The 22,302-nt window shown below is 36.7% G+C and overlaps 1 protein-coding gene across 5 annotated transcripts; it reads right to left on the reverse strand.

Moving 5' to 3' along the window:
• Positions 1-967: 967 nt before the first annotated feature.
• On the reverse strand, positions 968-3,126 carry LOC140875064 (transcription factor PHYTOCHROME INTERACTING FACTOR-LIKE 13-like). 5 transcript variants are annotated; one of them, XM_073278609.1, is made up of 6 exons: positions 2,989-3,126; positions 2,620-2,831; positions 1,810-1,991; positions 1,655-1,720; positions 1,519-1,584; positions 968-1,425 (listed from the first exon to the last, which is right to left on the reverse strand). In XM_073278609.1, exons 2-6 carry the CDS (start codon positions 2,690-2,692, stop codon positions 1,132-1,134), a joined length of 681 nt encoding a protein of 226 aa, XP_073134710.1. In that variant the 5' UTR covers positions 2,693-2,831; positions 2,989-3,126; the 3' UTR covers positions 968-1,131. The 5 variants fall into 5 exon arrangements, 2 of the variants coding, with proteins under 2 accessions (XP_073134710.1, XP_073134708.1); XM_073278607.1 differs by having other exon boundaries at positions 2,620-3,126; XR_012148312.1 differs by lacking the exon at positions 1,810-1,991 and having other exon boundaries at positions 2,620-3,126.
• Between the last annotated feature and the right edge of the window lie 19,176 nt (positions 3,127-22,302).

Genomic DNA, 22,302 nt, shown 5'->3' on the forward strand with positions numbered 1-22,302 from the left:
TTCTATTAAATATTTATAATCAGAATGATTAAATATAAAATAATTTATTACCTTTTTCCTGTTAAAAATATTATTTTTTCGATCAAAAATATTATTTTTTCTGTTATACGTATTACTTTTAAAATATGTTAATTTGATATAAAACGTATTAATTTTCTTGTGAAAAATATTATTATTTTTATGATAAAATTTTTATTTTTAGAGTATACAAATTTTACATATAAAGTATTTCATTTTTTTTAAAAAAATATTAGTTTTTCTATTAAAGGTATTACCTCTTATGTATGTTAATTGATCATAAAAAAATATTATTTTTCCTTTTAAAAGTATTATTTTATATGATAAAAATATTATTTTTTCTGTTAAAAATATTGATTCCATCGTTCGCTAATTTGACATAAAAATAATTTTTTTTAATCTAACGTATTATTTTTTATGTGCAAAGTATTAGTTTTGTGATAAACGTATTACTTCTAATATATGCTAATTTGAAATAAAAAATATTATTTTTTTCCCAAAGTATTACTTTTTTTTGTCAAGGGTGATATATATTTTGTTAAAACTATTACTTCTAACGCATGCGTTTAGATATTATGTCAAAATTAATGCATGTTTATTTGACATGATATTAATATTTTTTATGTTAAAATTATTATTATTTTTTTCAAACGTATTACTTTTTTTTGTTAAAAATATTACTTCCCTCGTATGTTAATTTGACATAAAAATATTATTTTTTTAATCAAAAATATTAATCTTTATGATACAATATTACTTTAAATTATGATAATTTGACATAAAATATCTTATTTTTCCTGTGAAAAATATTATTTTTTATGTGAAAAATATTAGTTTTCATTGCATAAGTATTACTTTTTATATCAAAAAATTACTTTGCAAAAAATTGAGAATACATTGACGACTTAATGACATTCTATTAAACTAGAACCAAGAACTTCCAAGATCGTTAAAAATATCATTCCATGTAGCAAGGGGTAAAGTCTTATCACTTTTACAAGGAAAGTCTATCAAAAATGTATTTCGCAAATTATATATTTCCCTATAAACATCCTAGAACTTGTATCTAATATCTTAAATGATAGAATCTTAAACTCAAAGGTCTAATGATAATCATAATATCAATGCGAAAAATATAAAATATTCAACTTGGACATTACATTTGATACATGGTGGGAATATCCCAACATGGATCACTGCAATAAATCTTTCATGTTTTCCCAGTATCGTTATCCCAACATGGATCACTGCCATGGCTTGGTAGATTTGTGGCAGCCTTGGGAAACACATGAGATATTGAATTTGAGAAATCGTCGTAGTCGGGCTGATTCCCATTCCTGCCCAAAACATGTAGTTTTGAATGCCTGGTAGTACCATTTGTGCCATTTGACTTCCCATCCACATAAACTGATGAAAACATGCGATGAAAGACAACACATACATAATCTTAGTGGCATAGAGGACGACTTCAGCCAACCGATTTATGGAAGTAAACTGTACCTGAATTTGTGATTGAAGGTACTTCATGTACTCAATCACCTCATCTAACATGGATGCTTTATCCGACTGTACAAGAAATTCAAATTAAAAACACGAATAAATATAGCTCGTTATCATGTATTCTTGGCATTTTTACCTTGTGAGAGTGAGTGATCAGCTCCTGTAAGGCTCTCATCTTCTCGTTGATCCTGTCCCTCCTTCTCTGCACGTCGAACACGATGAAAATCTGTTTTACAAAAATGGGTAGGAAGCATCCAAATGAAAGTACATGAGAAATCCAAGAATTTGAACCCTCTCGGATAAGTTATGCACTTCAGCTACACGGCTTCTGCGGGCAGTTCCAGATTTCTTAGAAAGACGGTAAGAGAAAGAAAACAAAACCAAATGGCAAATGAGTGCCCCATAGTAATATGGGCGAGGAGCATTCCTAAAGCCATTCTTATCATAGTTGCAACAGTCTCTTGGCTTCCTTCCTATCACATAAAGCTAACAGTCATATAAATGGTTGCACTTAAGATTGATGTCCAGAAAATTCTTTTCTTTACCATCAAATGCACATTACCTTTGCAGATATATCCCAAAACTTTTAGTCAAATGACATCTAAGTTTGGCAGACCAATGAATAAATAACTATAAGAGTTTCATAGCTTAATCGTGTAAGTTATGGCAGTCACAGACTCACAGCCACAAACATGAGATTTGAGAGACCCAAAACATCCATCGACCATTTAGACAAATAAACACGTGCTCAAGGCACTTGATCAGTACAATTTGAATACTTGATAATAATTGAACAGACATATATTTTAATCTGCACCAATTCTAATTCTAATTGTAGCTAATTTTGAGTCTATGAAAGGTAAAATTTTCAGTCATAATCTTTCTTGAACCATATTAAGGTGCCACAAAAAGAGACACAGCAGCTTTGAATAAAAAAGGAGCTATTTTTTATATTGATCAACACTATTATCCGAATGTATCAATCATAAACTGGTACTTTGGCCATCTGCACTTCATTATTTCAGTTATATTTCTAAGAGAACAATCGAATGATAACAACTAATTTTCATAGGAACAAATAGGTTAAAAACGTAAGTATACCATGGAGTTTAATAGCGAGAGGCTTCTTTCCAAACAAAGCCAACACGATCGGAGGCTCCACAAAATAGCCCATGGCTCGACTCACATCACAATCGTGAACCAAATGCCTCTCGCCAATCACTATCTCGGGCTTGTACTCAACTTTTCAACACAAGCTGAGTTCGGAAATCGCAAAATTCAAGAAAAAAATTATATAGCAGAGCTCAACAGTTCTTCACGATTCCGATGGAGAGGAAGAACGATGAGATTAGCGGCGGCGAAAAATCCACGGGCATGAAATCACCGTAACAAAAATTAAATCATCAATCGACTAATCCTAAAAACCTTTACCAATCTTGCAAAACAATTTAAAATGGGTGGTTGAATTACCAGAGGTTGAAGCTTCTTTGATTCGAGATGGGCTGGGAAATTTTCTGTTAAATCAAACGCAAGGCAACGGATCGGAGTTTCTCGTTTCAATTTTGTAAGCAGAGTAAGAGTTTGGGTTCGAATTAATTTGAGAAGTTGGATTACAGTTTGCCGGGTCATAATATATATGGTGGATCTGGGTCAAGATCCGTCGCACGATGAGATTGTTTCATGAGAGTGAGATTGTTTCATGGGAGTGTGTCAAAAAAATCTCAGATAAATGTTAGAAATTTTAACTATCAATATATTATTGTTAGAACGACTTTAAAAAGTGAAAAAAAAAATATTCATTTAAAAGATAGATAATAATATTGAATAAAGTGAGAAAAAAACTATAGTTTATTAGATATATATAAATATATAATCAATAAAGATTATAATTTTAAATTAGTAAAATACAATAAAATATTTTGGTTCGAGCTCGGATTATTTGTGAACTATTCGAACTATTGTTCGGATATTATGGTTCAAAAAACTCAAAATGTCAAAAAAGGTTCGAAATATATATATTTATTATATAATTATATTATATTAATAAAATATTAAAGCTCGCGAACTATTTAAGAACTATCGAACAAAATAATTTTGACTCGAGTTTGGTTCGAAAAAAAAAGTTCAAACATGTTTGGATTCGACTCGAGTTCGATAAGTTCAAATACGAATCAAATATTTATCGGGCCGATTCGAAAAGCTCCCGAACAACCTCGATTCATTTAGACCCCTGCTTCTGACATATGCAATTAACATAAAAAAATAAAGTTTTTTTAATTTATAAAATAAAAAGTTATCAATTTTGAAATTAAAATAGTATGATGGGAAAATAAGACAGTAGAGCTGGAGAAATTGCTTATTTTTAATAGTTTAATTTTGATTAATAATAGACTTCAAAAAAAAAAAATTGATTAATAATATAGATATGAACGACTACCCAAAATAGATAGACTAGTATCTAAAGTTGTTAAAATGGGCCGACGAGACTGGTCAACCCGCAACTCATCAAAACTAATCAGTTGGCAGGGCGGGGTGAGACGACCCACTATTTAGGCGGGTTGTGAAATTATCAACCCAACCTATTTATTTGGCAGTGCGAAGCGGGTCGATCCGCTAATTTTTAGTTATATATATTCGACGGGTTGAGACGAGCAGGGACGGATACATAAATTTTATCAAGGGAGGGCAACCGAATATAACAAAAGATCACATCTATATATATATATATATATATATATAATCATCACGTAACAAAAGTTAAATATAATATTAAAATTTAAATAATATTATTAGATTTCAAATTTAACCAATTTACCCTTACAAGTTAATAATTTTTGAAAATAATTAATAATAACTTTATTTGACAAATTAAAATATATATTGCATTATAAGTAATTAATATTCAATATTCATAATAATATTTACAGATAAAAATTTTCTCTTCACTGTAGTTATTGCAACAACTGATAAAATCAAAGTCAAACTCTTGTAAGCTCATAAATACATCTCTTTTTACTTTAACAATTTGTTTTTAGGTTTAAAAGGCTTGTTAGAATCTAATGGGGGGATTTAGATTCTATTGACAACTTTAGCAATTTAAAGCGATTATGCAAATACGCAAGCGGAAAACTTAAAGCAATCAAAAATAAATGCGGTAAATAAATGCGTAAAAGAAATAAAGCGATAAATGAGATAGGATATGTTTATGGAAGTTCGACGATAAATCGTCTACGTCTCCCCTTCTTGGTTAAGATCGATTAACAAAGGATCCACTAGCACTTCAACGTCTTGGCCTTGATGGCTCCAAGGATAGCCGTAAAACTTGACACGATCACCGCGCCGATACAACTCAATACTCTTGGCCTTAAGGGCTCCAAGGATAGCCTCAACACAAGCATTTGGCTTCACACTCAAGTGCTTACAACGATAGCACAACACACTTGGCTTCACACTTGTTTACAACAATAGCACAACCAACTCACAAACTATTTTTACAAACACTCTCAAATATATCACACAAACACTTTGATAGTGAAAAATTACTTTCAAAGGAGAGAAGAGATGAGTTGTGATGTCTCCAAATAAACTTGGATGGCCTCTATTTATAGTTGACAAAGATTTGAATCTGATTTGAGTACTTGGAGCGTGTGTTAAGAAGTCAAGGAGTGACAAAAAGTGTTCGGCGCCGCTGCCTACTTTTTTCCAGCACTGAGCGGATTTTGTGGAAAAATTATATCTTCCAATCTAACCGTTGGATTGATCTGAAATTTGAACTGAAGCTTTAAAACATCTGGATCTTCATTCTGAACAGTGAAGATTTGATTTTAACGAGTCAAACATTTCCAGTAATTTTCGGAAGTCACTTCATCAAGTTTTCAAACCTGTTCTGTGCAACAAATTTGAAAAATTCATATCTCCATATCCATCCGTTGGATTGATTTGAATTTTGGAAAGAGGTTGTAAAACATCCTAAATATGAATTTGATCAGTGGAGATTCGATTTGGATGACTCAAACAATCCCAGTTAATTTCTGAAGTTGAATCTTCATCATTTGCTTCATGTTCTGCAGAAATAGGTACTATGCAACCTTTGTGGAAAATTCATAACTCCATATCTAGCCGTTGGATTGATATGAAATTTTGATAAACGTTTTAAAACATCCTGATATTGATTTTGATCGGTGAAGATTTGATTTGGATGTCTCAAGCACGTCCAGTAATTTTCATAAGTTGATTCTTCATCCTTCACTTCAAGTTCTGTAGAAATAGGTACTGCACAACTTTTGTGGAAAAATCATAACTTCATATCTAGCCGTTGGATTGCTCTCAAATGTGGACAGCACATGTAAAACTTCCTCATCACGATTATGACTGGTGAAGATCGGATTTCAATGCCTAGAAAATTCCTAGTTTTCGGAAGTTGATTCTACATACTTTGGCTTCTTCTTGTCTTTTTCTTCATATCTCTTAACAATGTTTCATCAATTCAATGAGCAATACAAGACTTTATAAATACATGTATAGCTTCAAAATAGCTTTCAAAAATTTAATCATCAATAAATCTAATCTGTAAAATCTTACTTTAAATGGTTAGTAATAATTAACCGAGTTTTGTAATCATCAAAATATAATATTATGAGACTTGTTAATGCATTAAAAACATTAATCTCATAACACGAGATTTGTATGCGTTTAAGGAGTAACAATCTCCCCCTTTTTGATGATCACAAAACTTGGTTAAATAGGAGAAATAAATGTACAATATTAAATAAAAAATTTAAATTTGTAAAATATAATTGCATGAATAAAACTCCGCCGAATTTAAACAATTAGTTAAGAAGAGTTTGTTTATCAAATAACCAGTTTTATTCTCCATGCATTTAACCAAACTAAGTCTCCCCCATAGTTAAAGTATTTAACCAAACTAATTCTCCCTTTTTTTGTGATAATCAAAAAGACTGGAAAAGTAAATGCAAAAACAAAAGAATTGAAATATGATTTCTAAAAAGCAACGCATAAATTTCACATAAAATGTGAGCTTTATAATTTTGAATAAATACAATTAATTTGTATTATCCAATATTAAATTGCTCGAATTTAATATTAAGTTCTCCCTTAATATGACATTAAATTTAAACTTATGTCTACAAGCGATTACAACTCAATCATGTCAAGTTCACCACGCAAATGAATAAAAGTATTTTCATCTAGTGGTTTTGTAAAAATATCAGCAATTTGATTAGTTGTGTCAACATATTGAAGTTCAACTTCATTTCGTTCGATGTGGTCACGAATAAAATGATGACGAATGTCAATATGTTTGGTGCGCGAATATTGAATCGGATTCTTTGTAAGACATATGGCGCTAGTGTTGTCAAAGAAAATAGAAATTTTTGAAAAAGATACACCATAGTCAAGCAATTGATGCTTCATGCAAAGAATTTGCGCACAAAAACTACCGGCAGCCATATATTTGGCTTCGATCGTTGACAACGCAACACAATTTTGTTTCATTGAAAAACAAGAAAATAAACAATTTTCTAGAAAGAAGCAAGTTTTATTAGTGCTTTTCTTGTCCACCTTATATCCACCAAAGTCGGCATCACAGTACACTTTTAAATCAAAGAAAGAATGTTTCGAATACCACAAGCCGAGATTTGGAGTATTTGAAAGATATTTGAAAATGTGTTTTAAGGCGAACAAATGCGATTCATTTGGACATGATTGAAATCGTGCACACAAGCAAACACTAAACATAATGTCCGGTCTACTAGCAGTAGCATAAAGTAAGGAGCCAATCATACTACGAAAGGAAGATTGATCTACAGATTTACCATTTTCATTCTTGTCGAGTCTGATTGCTGTGCTCATCGGTGTGGATGATGATTTTGTGTTCTCCATCCCAAACTTCTTTAGAATCTCCTTTATGTATTTGCTTTGGTTCACAAAGAACCCATCCTTGCACTGCTTGATTTGTAATCCGAGGAAATAATTAAGTTCCCCCATCATGCTCATCTCGAAGTGATCCTGCATCAACTTAGAGAATTATTGACAAAGAGTTTCGTTAGTAGAACCAAATATTATGTCATCAACATAAATTTGCACAATCAATAAGTCATCTTTAGCATGTTTGGTAAACAACGTAATATCAATCTTTCCTCTTGAAAAACCATTTGAAAGAAGAAAAGTTGATAACTTTTCATACCAAGCTCGAGGAGATTGTTTCAAACCATATAATGATTTGTTTAGTCTATACACATGATCAGACAATAATGCATCAACAAAGCCATCAGGTTGCTCAATGTAAACTTCATCTTTCAATTCACCATTGAGAAATGCACTTTTGACATCCATTTGAAATAACTTAAAATCTCTAGAGCAAGCAAAAGCAAGTAGCATGCGAATAGATTCTAGTCTAGCAACAGGCGCATAAGTCTCATCATAATCAATGCCTTCTTCTTGGCTATATCCTTTAGCTACAAGCCTAGTTTTATTTCTAGTGATAGTACCATGCTCGTAAAGTTTATTTCTAAAGACCCATTTAGTACCAATAATAGATCTATCATGCGGCCTAAGAACAAGATTCCAAACATTATTACGTCTAAACTCATTCAACTCATCTTGTATAGCAATAATCCATGAATCATCTAATAAAGCATCATCAATGCACTTAGGTTCAACATGCGAAACAAAAGCAAGATGATTGCAAATATTATTAATTTAAGAGCGAGTGGTTACTCCCTTCGAAGGACTTCCAATGATAAGATCCATAGGATGATCTTTGTGAAGCGTCCAATCCTTCGGAAGTGGTGTTTTCTCAACAGAAACATCTATATCATTTAATATTAAGGAGGCCATCTCTTTTTCGAGTAATTCTACATCATCGTTAGTATTACGAGGAACTATAGACATAGATTCATCAAATATTACATGCATTGATTCTTCAACAAGTAAAGTGCGTTTATTAAATACTCTAAAAGCCTTACTTGTAGTAGAATATCCAAAAAAAATACCTTTGTCGGATTTGGCATCAAATTTGCCAAGGTTGTCCTTACCGTTATTATGAATATAGAATTTGGAACCAAAAGCTCGAAAGTATTAAATGTTAGGCTTTCTCCCTCTCCATAATTCATATGGAGTTTTCTTGAGAATTGGACTTATTGATACACGATTGATAATGTAACAAGCAGTGTTCATTTCTTCAGCCCAAAAATATTTTGGTAGAGAATGCTCACATATCATGGTCCTTGCAATCTCCACAAGTATCCTATTTTTCCTTTCAACGATCCCGTTTTGTTGAGGAGTCTTAGGACAAGAAAAATTGTGATCGATGCCTTTCTCTTCACAAAAATTTGTAAAACTCTCATTTTAAAATTCAGTTCCATGGTCACTACGGATCTGTTTTATTGAAAGATTTTTTTCATTCTCAATAAGTTTGACAAAAGTTTTAAAATAATCAAAGGCATCATTTTTGTGGGCTAAAAACAATGTCCACGTGTAACGTGAGAAATCATCCACAATGACAAATGCATAAAGCTTCCCTCCTAGGCTAGCGTTCCTCGAGGGACCACATAGATCTAGGTGAAAAAGTTCAAGGGGCATAGAAGTAGATACAAAATTTTTTCTTTTAAAAGATTCTCTTGTATGTTTGCCAAGTTGACATGCATCACAAACAGAATCTAATTTTAAATTGAGTTTTGGCATACCAACAACTAAATCAAGTTTAAAAAAAATTTCTATGGTACTAGGACCAACATGACCTAGTCGTCTATGCCAAAGAATGTTGTCATCAACATTCAAGGATACAAGGCTTTTAATATTTGATAAAGATAAATTATTTAAAGAAATCTTGTATACATTTTCACTTCTATATCCTTTGAAATTTATGGATTTGTCAGTCATGAGTGATATAGTGCAGTGTTGGAGAGTGAATTTGACTTCATAACCTCTATCGCACAATTGACTTATGCTTAGTAAGTTATGCTTAAGCCCTTTCACTAGGAGTACATCATCAATCAAGCAGGATTTAGAAATACCTATTGAGCCGATTCCTTCGATAACTCCTTTGCTGTTGTCTCCAAAGGTGACAGATCCCTTCTCCTTTGGTTTGATGGATTGGAGTAGCCCTTTGTTTCCTGTCATATGTCTAGAACATCCACTGTCTAGATACCATATGCTAGGGAGAACAGTTTTCCTATTTCCCTGCAAAAATTGGTTTTGGTACCCTTTAGTTTTTTTGGGTCCACAATGTTAGAAAAGAGAGATACAAAATAGACTTCTAAGAGTTCAGTCTCTCATAGCAACATCATCGCCACTTTCTAAGAGTGCTCCCAGTAGTAGGTAGGGATATGGCCTCTTTAAAAACCTATTTTCTTGGACAGAGCAGCGTTCATCAGGAAGACCAGTCGCAATTCAAGGCAGTTTAAACCGGTCTATGATGAACTTCCTTAGATCATGATCTCATAATGCCAACTGATGAGTTGTTAAGTACTCTTAGGCCTCCATTTCATATAGCTCTTTTGATCATATTGAAATCTTAAAGATCTACATTTATATCTAGCATGACCAATTTTACAACAATAAGAGCATGTAGGGGGTGATCTCATTTTGGTTTTAGCAATAAGGCTAGTAAAATCTATTGATTTCTTACCATACCCTATTCCACCCTTATCAAAGCTACATTTTTGCATGCTTAGTAAATTATTCAACTTGTTACTACTAACATTGAATTTATAAAATGATTTTTCTAAGGTAGCTATGTCATCCTTTAATCTTAGGTTTTCATGCTCCTTAGATTCTAATTCATTTTTGAGGTTTATATTTTCTTTTCTAAGTGGTTTAGCCATGTCAAACATAAGCTTATAAGCTTGTAGTAATTAATCGTAAGATGGTACCTCATCATCATCGTCGGAGGCGATGCCATGAGACATATGTTGGCTTCCTCCTCATCGCTATCTTCATAGGCTTCCATCTCAAATTTCTCATGTTTGAGCTCTAGGAGGTCAATCTTTGTTTTCTTGACCTGGTTGGTTTCCTCGTGGCATATCTCTAATTTATCCCATATTTCTTTAGCGGAGGAGCACATTGATATTTGGTTGTACTCGTTCATATCTAAAGAACAATGCAAAATGTAAAGACCCTAACTCTCTAAATATAAATAAATATGCGAATTTTTTTTTATTTACTTATTAAGTAAAAATATGTACATACATGCCCATACATATATGCACAGAATAAATAGATTTAAAAATAAATAACTTAACTAAAAATACAACCCTTAATAAATTAAATATCTGAGTCTAACATTTGATAAAATACTGACATAAGCAAAATAAATAAAATTTGCATGCACCGAAAATATTTAAATAAGATGAGTAATAATAACCACCACTGAAAATAAATAAAAATGTATAACACGATAAAAATATTCAAAACATGATGTAGACTCAGACAACGGTCACGGGGTTACTGCATTTCCGCTCATAGGTGCTCGCCGCCGATGGGTACTACATCCTCCTCTACGTACTCACCTGCACCATATCAGTGTAGTGAGCCTAGAGGCCCAACATGCTAACATAACAAGGGTTTAAAATAATTTAAATCACAGCCTCACCTCCCATCACAGAGCAGGCTTCGAAATTAATACTAATACATAACATATACATGAATGAGCATGCTTAAAAGTATCATGAACATAACATAAACTTAAATATCATAATAATACATAAACATTGTTGAGCAAAGTATTTTCTAACATCGAAAGGTCGTCTCCATAGTGTAACCATACATACATTAAATACTGATCAGCGTGGTAAACCAACGTACGTGGCGGTGACGAATCACCTCTTAAATTGGCAGTAAACTGCCCTTCAATAGTTCACATATGGGGACGAATCCCCCTTAAATTGTCACACTACTTCAACTTCCAACATAAAATTATTTTCTTTTGCTCAACCTTAAACATTAAATCATGCATAAAAATTATTTCATGAATGCATGTACTTAAATAAAATGTGTGTCCTTCATATATATTTAATTTAATTTCATACTAACATATAAATATTAAAAATAACTTCCATGCATAAAAACAATTAAATATATATTCAGGACACATGCAATTTCTCATGGTTTGTACTGAACAGCTGGCCCTAACACCCAAGCCCATTTTCTTAAATCTGACCCATTAACACTGAGACTGGCACATTAACACACTTAAACCCAAAAATACATTTCTAGACCCACTTAATAAATTCAAGCCCATTAAAACATTTCTGGCCCAATAACAACCTATTCTGGCCCAATGGGCCCAAAAGCCCAAAGACTGGCCCAATAATTTTCATGGGCCCCCAAGCCCATAATAAGTATTGGACCAACTTAATTTAATTATTCAAGCCCATTAATAAACTTAAATGTAGCCCATTAATTTAATTAATCTAATTAGCCCAATTAAAACACTTTAACTTAATAATTAACTTAAAAATAAAATACCCGAGCGACTAACTTAACCCGAACTCGGACCCAACTAACATAACCCATGAATTTCCAGACCCGACCCGAACACAACAACCCGACCCGGATCCACCCCAAACCCTAGAACCCGATCCCCCCCTCTTCTCGATTCTGCCGCGGCCGTGAGCAGCAGCCACTCCTTGGCTGCTGCCAGCCTGCTCCGGCCGCCACTGGCTGGAGCGCCGCCGCCCAAACGTAGCCCACGTCTGGGCGGTTCGAACCTAGTCCTTGACCCAGCCCCATGCAACCCACAGAACCAATCCCGAGCCCCCTTCCACGAAACCCTATTCTGCGCATCCAAAGGACCCGACCTGCAACAGCTAGTTTCCTGGGCTCGTTTGGCTCGAGCCACTCAAGCCATTCGAGTCTAGGCAACCCTCACACACCCTACATCCCTTCGACCAGCAGTGGTACGAACCATGGCTAAGAAAATCATGAAGATGATCAAGAATCACAAGAACAAACGCATAAAACCATAACAAATCTCGTTTTTCTGAAAATTCTTGAAGGAAACTGATGCTCACGCACACACACATGCATAAACACTGATATGGCACGTTAAAATGAAAAGGGACATGCCTTGCACCGATGTTTGAAGAGAAATAGGCGCGTGGAACGATTCCGGGACGACGGGGCGACGACAACTTGACTTGGAGCTTCAAAAACGTGGCTATGGAGTCCTAGGGGGTGATGGTCGATGAAGAAGATGATGAAGATGGTGGGGTGGCGGCTGAGTGATTTAACGTAGGATTTTGGGGGTAGGTTTAGGGTAATTAGAATAAAATAAGGTTTAGGATAATTAAAATATTAATAAGGGTTTTAAATATACAATATATATATAACTTAAAAAACTCTAAATAATATTTAAAATCTGATAACTTTAATAAAATCCCAAAATATATAATTAATGGAATTTTAAAGATAGTAAAAAGTCATTATTTTGGCTAAATTTGGATAAAAATGGACTCTTAAAATTATATAAAATTAAATACTGATAATTTTGAGAAAATAAAACTCAAAATAATATTTTTGGGCTCTAAAAATGCTCATGAAATAAATTGGATAGAAAGTTGTCATCTCGTCGATAAAATAATTAAATTTCCATAAATCATGAAAAATCACTAATTATGGGTTAAATGCTTAAAAATAACTTAAAACATGCACAAATAATTTCACATAATTATTTAACCCATAAATCTAAAATTTTAAATAAATAAATTTCCTAATTATGCATGCGAATTTACGTATTAAAAATACCGGGTGTTACAATTCTCCCCCCCTTAAATTGAATTTCGTCCTCGAAATTAAAGTACTTACCCGAACAACTCCGGGTAGCGAGTCCTCATGTCTGCCTCGGTCTCCCAAGTAGCTTCCTCCTCCGAGTGATTCAGCCACTGGACTCTGACCATCGGTATGACTCGCGTCCTAAGTCTCCGCTCCTCCCTAGCCAAGATCCGTACTGGCCTCTCCTCATAAACTAGATCAGGTGGCAACTGCAAGGGCTCGAAATCCAACACATGCGACGGGTTAGAGACATATCTTCGAAGCATGGATACATGGAAGACGTTGTGCACTGCTGCAAGCCCTGGCGGTAGAGCTAAACGGTAGGCCAACGTGCCAACTCTCTCTAAGATTTCGAATGGCCCTATATATCTTGGATTAAGCTTCCCTCTCCGGCCAAATCGTACCACTCCCTTCATAGGTGACACTCTCAGAAACACGTGATCACCTACTGCGAACTCCAAATCTCGTCGTCGAGTATCTGCGTAACTCTTCTGACGACTCTGAGCAGTCCTCATTCGATCCCGAATCTGAGTCACAATGTCTGCAGTCTGCTGTACAATCTCAGGACCAAGTAAAATCCTCTCACCAACCTCATCCCAATGCACAGGAGATCTGCATCTCCTCCCGTACAATGCTGCATAAGGAGCCATACCTATAGACGACTGAAAACGGTTGTTATAGGTAAACTCCACTAATGGCAGTCTAGTCTCCCACGAGCCCTGAAAGTTGATGACACAAGCCCTCAGTAGATCCTCGAGAACCTGGATCACTCTCTCAGACTGACCATTTGTCTGGGGATGGAACGCTGTACTGAACAAAAGTCTAGTCCCCAATGCAGTGTGCAAACTCTTCCAAAACGCAGACGTAAATCTCGGATCTCTGTCTGATACTATCGACACTGGTATGCCATGCAGTCTAACAATCTCCTTGATGTAAAGCTCTGCATACTGTGTCAACGAGTAACTAGTCCCCACCGATAAGAAATGAGCTGACTTGGTGAGTCTATCCACGATCACCCAAATAGCTGTGCAACCTCTGGCACGCCTTGGTAAGCCAACTACAAAGTCCATCGTAATATTCTCCCATTTCCATTCCGGAATAGGAAGAGGTCTAAGAAGTCCTGCTGGACGCTGATGCTCAGCCTTGACCTGCTGACATGTCAAGCACTCTGACACAACTCTCCCGATGTCTCTCTTCATCCCGGGCCACCAATACAATAGCTGCAAATGTCGGTACATCTTCGTACTTACGGGGTGAACGGAGTACGGAGATGTGTGAGCCTCTGCTAGAATCTCAGCTCTCAACTGATCGACGTTCGGTACCCACATCCTACCACGGTACTGAACAATGTCATCCACAACTGTATATAGAAGACCACCCTTGGCCTCATCCCTCTGTCTCCAACGCTGCAACTCCTCATCTGTAGGCTGTCCCTCTCTGATCCGATCCCGTAGAATCGGCTGCACCGTCAACACTGACAAGCTCGGTGCATGACCACTCGAGTAAAACTCCAAATCAAACCTCTGAATCTCACTCTGCAGTGGTAACTGCACTGAAAAACACGATACCACTGACGACTTCCGACTCAAAGCATCGGCCACTACATTAGCTTTACCTGGATGGTAGCTAATGTCACAGTCGTAATCCTTCACCAACTCCAACCATCTCTGTTGCCTCATGTTCAACTCCTTCTGAGTGAAGAAGTACTTGAGGCTCTTATGATCCGTGAAAATCTTGCACTTCTCTCCATACAGATAGTGCCTCCAGATTTTCAAAGCGAAGACCACTGCTGCTAACTCCAAGTCATGTGTCGGGTAGTTCTGCTCATGAATCTTCAACTGTCTCGACGCATAAGCAATAACCTTACCACACTGCATACGTACTGCGCCTAAACCTAGCTTAGACGCATCGGTGTACACCACTAACTCCTCATGTGGTACTATCATCGCTAAAACCGGTGCAGTAGTGAGTGCTTCCTTCAGCTGATCGAAGCTCCTCTGACAGTCTGAACTCCAAATAAACTTCGCGTTCTTCTTGGTTAAGGAAGTCAAGGGTACTGCAATAGAGGAAAAATCCTTGATGAACTTCCTATAATATCCTGCCAAACCCAAGAAACTGCGAATCTCCGAAGCATTCCTCGGAATACCCCATTTCTGCACTGCCTCAACCTTCAACTGATCCACTGCAATCCCATTTCTCGAAATAATGTGGCCAAGAAATGCCACCTGCTCGAGCCAAAACTCGCAGTTGCTAAACTTGGCATACAAACGATGCTCTCTCAAAGTCTGCAAGGCTGTCTGTAGATGCTGCCTATGCTCCTCAACGCTCCTAGAGTAGATCAAGATATCATCAATGAAGACTATGATGAACTGATCAAGATACGGCTGAAATACCCGATTCATGAGATCCATGAAAACCGCTGGAGCATTGGTCATCCCAAATGGCATCACTAAGAACTCGTAATGCTCATAACGTGTCCGAAAAGCAGTCTTGGACACATCTGCCTCTCTAACTCGCAGCTGATGATAACCAGATCGCAGGTCGATCTTGGAGAACACCGAAGCTCCCTGCAACTGATCAAATAAGTCCTCTATCATCGGCTGTGGGTACTTATTCTTCACTGTGACCCTATTGAGCTCTCGATAATCGATGCACAGTCTCATACTGCCATCCTTCTTCTTCACAAATAACACTGGAGCTCCCCATGGAGAAAAGCTAGGACGAACAAAGCCTTTCTCTAATAACTCCTGAATCTGCTCCTTCAACTCTTTCATCTCGGTAGGAGCTAGTCTGTATGGTGCTTTAGAGATAGGCACGGTGTCTGGCACTAAGTCGATACTGAACTCCACATCTCTCACTGGTGGAATTCCTGCAACATCCTCCGGAAAAACGTCCGGAAAGTCACGAACCACCTCTATCTCTGATAATGATCTGCTAGATGGTCCTGAGGCCGTGACAATACTTGCTAGAAAACCTTGGCAATCCCATTTCAACAGCTTCCTCGCCTGAATAAGAGATATCACCTGAGAAATATCACTGCTCTGAGATGCATGGAAGGTAAACGGGTCGCCTTCTGATGGTTTCACTGACACTGATCTCCGACGAAAGTCAATCGAAGCTCCATTGACTGTCAACCAGTCCATACCCAATATCAAATCAAATCCACTCAACAGCAAAACCACCACATCTGCGCGAATGGAGTGCCCCTGAAGCTCCAACTCCAGTTCTCGAATGACACTAGAGGTAGAAATAATCTGTCCTGACGGCATAGTGACATCATAACCACTGTCAACAATCTCAGGTGTGATGCCTACCCGTCTGATAAACTCCAGGGAGATAAATGAATGCGTAGCCCCTGAATCTAGCAACGCAAAGGTGGATTTGCCTCCAACTAGAATTCTCCCTGCACGCAGAAAAATCCCAAAAATTTCATACCACTACCAAACTTTCCCCCAAAGATGAACTAATAAACATGCTTCTTATTCTAACATGCATATAGAAAAATCCCAAATACAAATTATTTCACAAAGAAAAAATCAAAATTCTTAACCAAAGGATGAAATTATAAAATACTAGAGGTAAGATATACCGGTGATCAAGGAGGTGTCTGGGTCTGCCTCCTCTGCCTGCATAACGAACACTCTACTAGCAGTGTTCTTCTTCCTCGGGCAATTAGCTATCTGGTGCCCTGGCTCTCTACAGTGGAAACAAACTCCTGCTCCCAAAAGACAAGGTCCCGAATGCATCTTCTGACACTTCGGGCAAGTAGGAAAACCTCCAGTATTAGGGGCCCCGCCCCTCGGCTGCTGTGGCCTCTGCTGCTGGTTCGGGCCCTTAGATGGCCCAGTATACTGCTTCTTCGCAGGAGGCTGCGAAGATGGTGGCTGAAATCCAGACTGAATCTGTCTCTTCCCCTGCTGCTCTCGCTATATCTCTCTCCTACCCTCCTCTGACCTCAGTGCTCTACTACCTGCCGCCTCATATGTAGCGACGTCCATCATACGTACATCATGCTTGATATCCGCCTTCAGTCCCTCCACAAATTGCCTCATCTTCTCCGGTGGACTGTCTGAAATCAGAGGCACAAAATGATAGCCCCTCTCGAACTGTCTCACATACTCAACCACTGACCTGTCCCCCTGTCGGAGACTCATAAACTCCCGAATCATGCGACTGCGCACATCCTCTGTGAAATACTTGGCGTAGAAGATACGCTTAAACTCCGCCCAAGTCAATGTAGGAAGATGTACTCCCCTAGCAGCACCCTCCCACCAAAGAGCTGCATCTCTCCTCATCATATAAGTCGCACAGTTTACCCTGTCGGCGTCAGTAATCCCCATGTATGCAAAGATGGACTCCAAAGAGCGAATCCACATCTCAGCCACCAATGGATCAATGGTACCAGTGAACTCCTTCGATCCCTTCTTCTGGAACCGCTCAGCAACGTCCTCCTCATGGGACAGCCTAGGACGTGCAGCCTGCTGCTCCAACAGAGCAGTAATCCCTGCCATCATATTAGCATTGACCTGCTCCAATGCTGCAAGAGGGTTCTGCGGAGGTGGAGATTCCCCACGTCTGTTCATAGGTCTCGGAGGCATTCTGCACCACAACATATTTCTTTACGTAAATCGCCATGCATAACTAAGTGTTTTAACATTAATGCTAACTTAAATTCTTAAAAGTAAATCATGCTATAAACACGTAAAACTTACAGACCGGTAGCGCGGATTTTCTGAGCTCGCATAGCAGTAATGACCCCTCCAAGGACCGTGCTTTGATACCAACTGTAAAGAACCTAAATCTCTAAATATAAATAAATATGCGGAATTTTTTTTTTTATTTACTTACTAAGTAAAAATATGTACATACATGCCCATACATATATGCACAGAATAAATAGATTTAAAAATAAATAACTTAACTAAAAATACAACCCTTAATAAATTAAATATCTGAGTCTAACATTTGATAAAATACTGACATAAGCAAAATAAATAAAATTTGCATGCACCGAAAATATTTAAATAAGATGAGTAATAATAACCACCACTGAAAATAAATAAAAATGTATAACACGATAAAAATATTCAAAACATGACGTAGACTCAGACAACGGTCACGGGGTTACTGCATGTCCGCTCATAGGTGCTCGCCGCCGGTGGGTACTATATCCTCCTCTACGTACTCACCTGCACCATATCAGTGTAGTGAGCCTAGAGGCCCAACATGCTAACATAACAAGGGTTTAAAATAATTTAAATCACTTTAATACTAATACATAACATATACATGAATGAGCATGCTTAAAAGTATCATGAACATAACATAAACTTAAATATCATAATAATACATAAACATTGTTGAGCAAAGTATTTTCTAACATCGAAAGGTCGTCTCCATAGTGTAACCATACATACATTAAATACTGATCAGCGTGGTAAACCAACGTACGTGGCGGTGACGAATCACCTCTTAAATTGGCAGTAAACTGCCCTTCAATAGTTCACATATGGGGACGAATCCCCCTTAAATTGTCACACTACTTCAACTTCCAACATAAAATTATTTTCTTTTGCTCAACCTTAAACATTAAATCATGCATAAAAATTATTTCATGAATGCATGTACTTAAATAAAATGTGTGTCCTTCATATATATTTAATTTAATTTCATACTAACATATAAATATTAAAAATAACTTCCATGCATAAAAATAATTAAATATATATTCAGGACACATGCAATTTCTCATGGTTTGTACTGAACAGCTGGCCCTAACACCCAAGCCCATTTTCTTAAATCTGACCCATTAACACTGAGACTGACACATTAACACACTTAAACCCAAAAATACATTTCTAGACCCACTTAATAAATTCAAGCCCATTAAAACATTCCTGGCCCAATAACATCCTATTCTGGCCCGATGGGCCCAAAAGCCCAAAAACTGGCCCAATAATTTTCATGGCCCCCCAAGCTCATAATAAGTATTGGACCAACTTAATTTAATTATTCAAGCCCATTAATAAACTTAAATGTAGCCCATTAATTTAATTAATCTAATTAGCCCAATTAAAACACTTTAACTTAATAATTAACTTAAAAATAAAATACCCGAGCCCGACTAACTTAACCCGGACCCGGACCCAACTAACATAACCCATGACCTTCCAGACCCGACCTGGACACAACAACCCGACCCGGATCCACCCCAAACCCTAGAACCCGATCCCCCCTCTTCCCGATTCTGCCGCGGCCGTGAGCAGCAGCCAAGGCCTGCTCCGGCCGCCACTGGCCGAAGCGCTGCCGCCCAGACGTAGCCCACGTCTGGGCGGTTCGAACCTAGTCCTTGACCCAGCCCCATGCAACCCACAGAACCAATCCCGAGCCCCCTTCCACGAAACCCTATTCTGCGCATCCAAGGGACCCGACCTGCAACAGCTGGTTTCCTGGGCTCATTTGGCTCGAGCCACTCGAGCCATTCGAGTCTAGGCAACCCTCACACACCCTACATCCCTTCGACCAGCAGTGGTACGAACCATGGCTAAGAAAATCATGAAGATGATCAAGAATCACAAGAACAAACGCATAAAACCATAAAAAATCTCGTTTTTCTGAAAATTCTTGAAGGAAACTGATGCTCACGCACACACACACACATAAACACTGATATGGCACGTTAAAATGAAAAGGAACATGCCTTGCACCGATGTTTGAAGAGAAATAGGCGCGTGGAACGATTCCGGGACGACGGAACGACGACAACTTGACTTGGAGCTTCAAAAACGTGGCTATGGAGTCCTAGGGGGTGATGGCCGATGAAGAAGATGATGAAGATGGTGGGGTGGCGGCTGAGTGATTTAACGTAGGATTTTGGGGGTAGGTTTAGGGTAATTAGAATAAAATAAGGTTTAGGATAATTAAAATATTAATATGGGTTTTAAATATAAAATATATATATAACTTAAAAAAACTCTAAATAATATTTAAAATCTGATAACTTTAATAAAATCCCAAAATATATAATTAAGGGAATTTTAAAGATAGTAAAAAGTCATTATTTTGGCTAAATTTGGATAAAAATGGACTCCTAAAATTATATAAAATTAAATACTGATAATTTTGAGGAAATAAAACTCAAAATAATATTTTTAGGCTCTAAAAATGCTCATGAAATAAATTGGATAGAAAGTTGTCATCTTGTCCGTCCACGGTCCCGTCTACGCGATAAAATAATTAAATTTCCATAAATCATGAAAAATCACTAATTATGGGTTAAATGCTTAAAAATAACTTAAAACATGCACAAATAATTTCACATAATTATTTAACCCATAAATCTAAAATTTTAAATAAATAAATTTCCTAATTATGCATGCGAATTTACGTATTAAAAATACCGGGTGTTACACAAAATATTCATAGCTTTAGCATTTTGAGAAATTAATCGCATGTCCTCCTTGGTAAAGTCATCCATTCCCTTAGGAATTTTAATCCCTTCAACCTCTTTCATTGGTTTGTAGGGACCTTTTACCGTAACTTTCCAAAGATCATAATCTACGGATTGAATATATAGGGACATTCGATTTTTCCAATATCCGTAGTTTATGCCGTTGAAAAGAGGAGGACGATTGATAGATTGCCCTTGAGCATAATCGCTAGCTAGATTTGCCATAGAGCCTTTTTGAAAATATTTTTGTAAAAAAGTGGCTCTGATACCACTTGTTAGAACCTAATGGGGGGGATTTAGGTTCTATTGACAACTTTAGCAATTTAAAGCGATTATGGAAATACGCAAGCGGAAGACTTAAAACAATAAAAAATAAATGCGGTAAATAAATGCGTAAAAGAAATAAAGCGATAAATGAGATAGGATATGTTTATGGAAGTTCGACGATAAATCGTCTACGTCTTCCCTTCTTGGTTAACATCGATTAACCAAGGATCCACTAGCACTTCAACGTCTTGGCCTTGATGGCTCCAAGGATAGCCGTAAAACTTGACACGATCATCGCGCCGATACAACTCGATACTCTTGGCCTTAAGGGCTCCAAGGATAGCCTCAACACAAAAACTTGGCTTCACACTCAAGTGCTTACAACGATAGCACAACACACTTGGCTTCACACTCAAGTGTTTACAACAATAGCACAACCAACTCACAAACTATTTTTACAAACACTCTCAAATATATCACACAAACACTTTGATAGTGAGAAATTGCTTGCAAAGGAGAGAAGAGATGAGTTGTGATGTCTCCAAATGAACTTGGATGGCCTCTATTTATAGTTTGCAAAGATTTGAATCTGATTTGAGTGCTTGGAGCGTGTGTTAAGAAGTCAAGGAGTGACAAAAAGTGTTCGGCGCCGCTGCCTACTATTTTTCAGCACTGAGCGGATTTTGTGGAAAAATCATATCTTCCAATCTAACCGTTGGATTGATCTGAAATTTGAACTGAAGCTTTAAAACATCTGGATCTTCATTATGAAAGGTGAAGATTTGATTTTAGCAGTCAAACATTTCCAGTAATTTTCGGAAGTCACTTCATCAAGTTTTCAAACTTGTTCTGTGCAACAAATTTGAAAAATTCATATCTCCATATCCATCCGTTGGATTGATTTGAATTTTGGACAGAGGTTGTAAAACATCCTAAATATGAATCTGATCGGTGGAGATTTGATTTGATGTTTCAAACAATCCCAGTTAATTTCTGAAGTTGAATCTTCATCATTTTCTTCATGTTCTGCAGAAATAGGTACTGTGCAACCTTTGTGGAAAATTCATAACTCCATATCTAGCCGTTGGATTGATATGAAATTTTGATATACGTTTTAAAACATCCTGACATTGATTTTGATCGGTGGAGATTTGATTTGGATGTCTCAAGCACGTCCAGTAATTTTCATAAGTTGATTCTTCATCCTTCACTTCAAGTTCTGCAGAAATAGGTACTGCACAACTTTTGTGGAAAAATTATAACTTCATATCTAG

Source organism: Henckelia pumila, chromosome 1, assembly GCF_033568475.1.
Source record: "Henckelia pumila isolate YLH828 chromosome 1, ASM3356847v2, whole genome shotgun sequence".
NCBI classification, from domain to species: Eukaryota; Viridiplantae; Streptophyta; class Magnoliopsida; order Lamiales; family Gesneriaceae; genus Henckelia; species Henckelia pumila.